This window comes from Pteropus vampyrus, unplaced genomic scaffold (genome assembly GCF_000151845.1).
Source record: "Pteropus vampyrus isolate Shadow unplaced genomic scaffold, Pvam_2.0 Scaffold225, whole genome shotgun sequence".
Taxonomy (NCBI): Eukaryota; Metazoa; Chordata; class Mammalia; order Chiroptera; family Pteropodidae; genus Pteropus; species Pteropus vampyrus.
Genome location: NW_011889006.1, coordinates 2,488,473 through 2,493,498, shown reverse-complemented (window position 1 = coordinate 2,493,498; position 5,026 = coordinate 2,488,473). Strand labels below are relative to the sequence as shown.

Genomic DNA, 5,026 nt, shown 5'->3' with positions numbered 1-5,026 from the left:
GAATTTTTTCTTGTGTTTATGATATGAGGTAAGAATTAACTCTATTTTACATACATACACCTGACTTTGTTTCTGAATGATTTGTTCTGTTCCATTGACCTATTTGTCCATGGACTAGTAACCAAACTGTTATAATTTTAGTGGCTTAATAGTATATCTTTTTCTCCCATAGGTCAAATCCCCTTTCATTATTTTCATTTTTCCAAAATTTTCTCAGCCATTCTCAGTCATTTACTCTTTCCATTGAATTTTAAAATGAACTTCTCAAGAGCCCCCTCTCAAATCCTTCAAGGCTCTTTATAGAAATTGCATTAAATACAGAAATAATTTGTGTCGTTAGTGTTTTTTTTTGATCAGTAGTGTATAATAACCTTGAGCCCATCTTTTCAATACACTTTTTTCCAACTCCCTTGGCCAGAGAGCTTTGCTAAGTTATTTAAGTACTGAGTTTCTTTAAAATTTCCACAAGTTACGTTCATTCTTTCTAAAATATAGACTATCTGTTGTAGGCCCTTGGACTGGACAGCGCCAATGAGAAGGGCTTGTACAGAAGGGGTGAAGCCCAGCTGCTCATGAACGAGTTCGAGTCAGCCAAGGGTGACTTTGAGAAAGTGCTGGAAGTAAATCCCCAGAATAAGGCCGCAAGACTGCAGATCTCTGTGTGCCAGAAAAGGGCTAAGGAGCACAATGAGCGGGACCGCAGAATATATGCCAACATGTTCAAGAAGTTTGCAGAGCAGGATGCAAAGGTATGTGCAGAACTCACTTGCCTTCAAGTCGATCAAGAACTGACCTTGCTTCTTTGATTTTTATTCTAAGAAGGGGTTAAAGCACAGGGCGCAGAGTCAGGTAGACAGCCCAACAGGCACAAGAATAGGGAAAACAATTTCCAGTCTGATGTGGGCTGGTTTGGATCCAGAAGTAGAATAGGGCTGTTCTACTCACCAAAGGGACGTAGCAGAGAGGCACTGACATATCCGTGAAAGAGATGAGGAAAATTAATTCCCTAGGTATGTATGTACTAAAGCTTTTATTAGAAATCAAACACGTCAGGTTTTCTTCAGATGCTACTTTCATGTTGAGACTTCCAACTTTCTTGGAATGTGTGCTCTGGCGGGGAAGCACCATCTCCATGCCCTTTACTTTGAGGTTCAGGAGCCAACCCGGCAAATGTGATAGGAGAAGTCAGCCTCCCCCACAGCAAAGTTGCATTCTGGTCCCGAGCTTATCCTCCACTCCACAACCCTTCTTGTTACATGGACTTGTCTATTAAACAATGGCAAGCTAGTCATTTTAACCAAAGAAAAAAAGTGAAAGCTCCCACTCTATGGGCAGCATAGCCCCGACTTCCTCAGTCAGGCAACCTACGTAAAGTCATTGTCCTACCCCCTGGTGGTAGACCTGACAGACAGTCCGGAAGAGCCAAGAATTAATCCGACATTTCACTTATTTCTTCCTCAGGAAGAAGCCAGCAAAGCAGTGGGCAAGAAGACTTTAGAAGGGGTCACCAATAAAAAAGAAAGTCAAGCAACGAAAGAGGAGAAAGCAGAAGGCCATGTATGACACCACGCAAAAGGAGGGAAGAGTCCTGGTGAACTCGGCCCCCTCCTCCCTGGGCTTTCACCCAACTCAGGACTAAACAGTGTTTAATGTAAAGTTTGTCATAGTCTATGTGATTCTGGAAGCAAATGGCAAAACCAGTAGCTTCCCAAAAAACCACACCCTGCTGCTGCCCAGTGCTCTCATTGAGGGGTGGCGTGGGACCACTCCAGGTGGAACAAAACAGAAATGACTGTTGGTGTGGAGGGACTGCGCCAACAGCTTAAGTCCAGCTCATTTCAGTTTATGTCACCTTTCAATATCCAATTCAGGGTCCCTTGAGATAATCCCGACAATTGAAACTGTCCAATTTTATATTTGATTGAACTTTAATAGCACTTCAGAAACCCAAAAATAAATGCTTAATGGATTTCTCCTTTCTTACAGTTGGATGGGGGAAAGGAGGATGAGATTTTGTGTTTTAAATAACCGAAGTGCTACGAATGCAACCTGTTGTATTTTTAACCAGTAGAACCCAAAGTAGGGGATCTAATGTCCCCTCAGGTCCACTGCAGTGTCACAGACTTGAAAGCCAGAACCTCAGAGGCCACTTGCTTGCTGACTTAGCCATACTCCACCCTTAGTGAGCCAGCCTCCTTGTGAGAGTGGGTTTCTGCCACACCCTGCCTGTCCCAGAGGAGGAATCCTGTCATTCCTAAAACACTTCGGCAGTGACAGCTAGCAGAGGGAGTTTCTGGATTAGCTTTCTCTGTTTTGGATGAAGTTCTGAGATGTTGAAATGTGAAAAGAGCAATCAGAATTGTGTTTTTTCCTTTCCTCTGTTCCTTTTCGGAAATAATTTTGCATACAGTACTGCCTGCTAGCATTGCTACTGCTCAGTTTCTTATTTCCATTCTAACCCTTGCTATTAAGAATTTAAAACTTGTTCTTGTAATATTTCTGACCTGGAGTGGATTTATTTACATATCCATTTAGGATCCATGCAGCTTTTTTTGTTGTCTTTTTAAGATTACTGGCTCATAAACATTTGTATACTGGAACTTTATTTACACTCCTCTCTCGTGCAAAAAAAAAAAAAACAAAAAAAACCTTTACTTTTTACTATGAAGTAGCTGAATTTTTAAAAACAAAATCTGTGGAGTTGAAATCAGTAGTTGTTCTATGTTAAGGGTTTTCCTTGCAGGTTCGACGTGCAGTAGCTTTCTTTTCCTGAGCCAATAGCTTCTTTGTTCTGGTGCGAGTTGTGAAAAAGAATTGAAAACAGCTTCCCGTGCAAGTACATCTAGGCTAAAATCTGCAGCACTTGGGCATCGAATTAGGGAAAGTCTTAAATATGTACATGTAGTTGAATTTTAGTCCTTACGGGTAAATGAGTTTGAGCATGGCTTTCTATCCCTTCAGCCTAAGAAACACTCGGGAATGCATTTGGCAACTCAAGGAAATATTTGCTTCAACCTGGACCATCTCACTTTAAATCCTCAAGAGCACTGGCAGTTGGATTTCAGATTAGCTTTAATTTTTACGGTGGTTTTAACAAAACACTTTCATTGTTAGGACTCACGTTAAAGCCTAAGAATAAAGTCACTTCCTTTTATACCAGTTTTCGTCTCCTTAGAACAAATAGAATTAAATAGTGAATTTCTCCCTTAACTAAATTTTTTAAAATTTCTCATTTATGCTTTTTTCTTTTTTTGTGAGATACTTCTTTAAAAAGTCCCAGTCTCACCTAGGAAATATGAAAAGCAAAAGTTGATTTTGCTTATTTGCTTAACGGCTTAGTATTTGTAGCTCTGTTGACTAGAGCATGACTCCGATGAGCCCAAGGTCGAGATTTGATCCTGTAAAAGCCAGTTAGCTTTTTGCAGGTAACAAAAAAACTATTTTAAAAATATTCCATTAAACTTTTCTCCCAAGTGTATGTTATGTGTCAACGGGGGGAACAGCAGACAAGAGTGTGTGGAGGGGAGGGAGGGAAAAGTGTGTGCGAGTGGTTCTGAGCAAACAATTATGAGGTGCCCATCACCACTCAAAAAAGAAACTTCACATTTTCTTGTATTAAATTCAGTAATTTTAAACAGTTTGTCTAGAAATCAGCAGATGTCTGAATCAGTCTGCATATGGAGTGGTGAAGCAGCATATGAGGAATTAAAAACAAATCGTTTTTTTTTTTAATCATTCAGATGCACTTTTAGTGTTCCTTAAATAAATTCAAAACCGTGATTTCTCATTGTTCTTGGTTTTGCTTAAATAGTCTTCAAGAAAGGTCGTTTTCATTGGAAAACTATGGTGGGGCCCAAGTTGAAATGAAACATCAGAATATTGGTAGGGACAGTGTTGACGACCTTGCTCTAATGCACAACTTGAAATCAACATTGGGCTAAAGGTGGTGGAATGACGCATCTTTGTTCAAATGAACCAGATAGTCAGAAAAACGAGCATTTTGGTTTTTTTTCATTAACCAGTGGGTATTCTACCATTTGAAGTGATTGTAAGGTAGGTTGTTTGGGAAATGAAAAGATTTAATTGTGCCCTTTAATAAATATGTAAAATATAAGTAAGCCAATGTCAGGCGGTGCCCTATGTTAAGCATGCATTTCTTCTTTCTTAAGTAGCATATTTTATCAGATACTCATGTTTACATGCTCTGAAAGTTTAAGGAGATAATGTCACATACTGTGTGAATCCAGATTCACACTGTAAAATAAAAGTGGCCTGGGGCCGGGGCAGTGGCACACCTTTCTCCAGTAGTACCACCAAAGTCTATAGACAGGTCACTGCAGTGTCTGGGCGCTTCTTATTTCCTCTGAATTCTTTGCTTCATCTCTGGTTAGGAGTTAATACGTATCACTTACCCTTTGCTGCTAAATTACTTGGTAATGAGGTAATCCCCTTTATTTGCACATTTTTCCTAAGCAAATCATGATTTTATCAGGGATTTTGAGGTGAGCCAGCCTGCACCTGGTTGCAAGGCATGAGGAGCGTCAGTGGAGAGCTTTGTCCACACTTATCTGGCCTTTCTAGCAACATTTTAAACTCTCCTTTTAGCATGATGCATTAGGATGTATTCTCTGGGACTGGCAACCATGGGAGACTCACCAACATTGCTGACAAATGCGTTAAATTTGAGTTCATTAGTCAAAATCCCCAAACTCAGAATTCCCCAACGTAGTTGTGCATTATTTCCATCAACTGGCTGCTCGTGTGTTTGAATGACAATGGCAGAGGACTTTGGAGAATCAAGAGTGGGGAAGACCCAGAATCGTGAAGTGGCTGGCACGTGGTCATCCAGGTCATCTGATGCCCTAGTTACAAAATAGGTCTTTTCCTAGTCTGAAATATGATTCTTTTGGCATATGGCATGAGATGTTGGTAGTTCTTTAAAATCCCTAAGCATTTGGTGTTACTGAAATGGCACAGAGCCATAGGCCTCATGTTCTACTTGGGAGTAAAAATAATGTGGAAAATT

General features: G+C 40.3%; 2 protein-coding genes across 2 annotated transcripts in view; both read left to right on the top strand.

Moving 5' to 3' along the window:
* LOC105301051 (peptidyl-prolyl cis-trans isomerase FKBP5) overlaps positions 1-3,780 on the top strand; it is an 85,828-nt gene extending 82,048 nt beyond the window's left edge. The window contains exon 11 of the mRNA XM_023538502.1: positions 1,592-3,780. The gene's annotated coding sequence lies outside the window, so the exon portion shown is untranslated. The remainder of the gene's footprint in view (positions 1-1,591) is intronic.
* On the top strand, positions 492-3,780 carry LOC105301030 (peptidyl-prolyl cis-trans isomerase FKBP5-like). The gene is made up of 2 exons (XM_011373534.2): positions 492-749; positions 1,462-3,780. The coding sequence occupies exons 1-2, from the start codon at positions 573-575 to the stop codon at positions 1,561-1,563; spliced, it is 279 nt and encodes a 92-aa protein (XP_011371836.1). The 5' UTR covers positions 492-572; the 3' UTR covers positions 1,564-3,780.
* Positions 3,781-5,026: the final 1,246 nt, after the last annotated feature.

Bases quoted from the DNA above. Each gene is read 5' to 3' on its own strand.
- LOC105301030 (XM_011373534.2), top strand. From the start codon at position 573: ATGAACGAGTTCGAGTCAGCCAAGGGTGACTTTGAGAAAGTGCTGGAA. The intron at 750-1,461 runs GTATGTGCAGAA...TTTCTTCCTCAG, and splicing joins TTGCAGAGCAGGATGCAAAG to GAAGAAGCCAGCAAAGCAGT.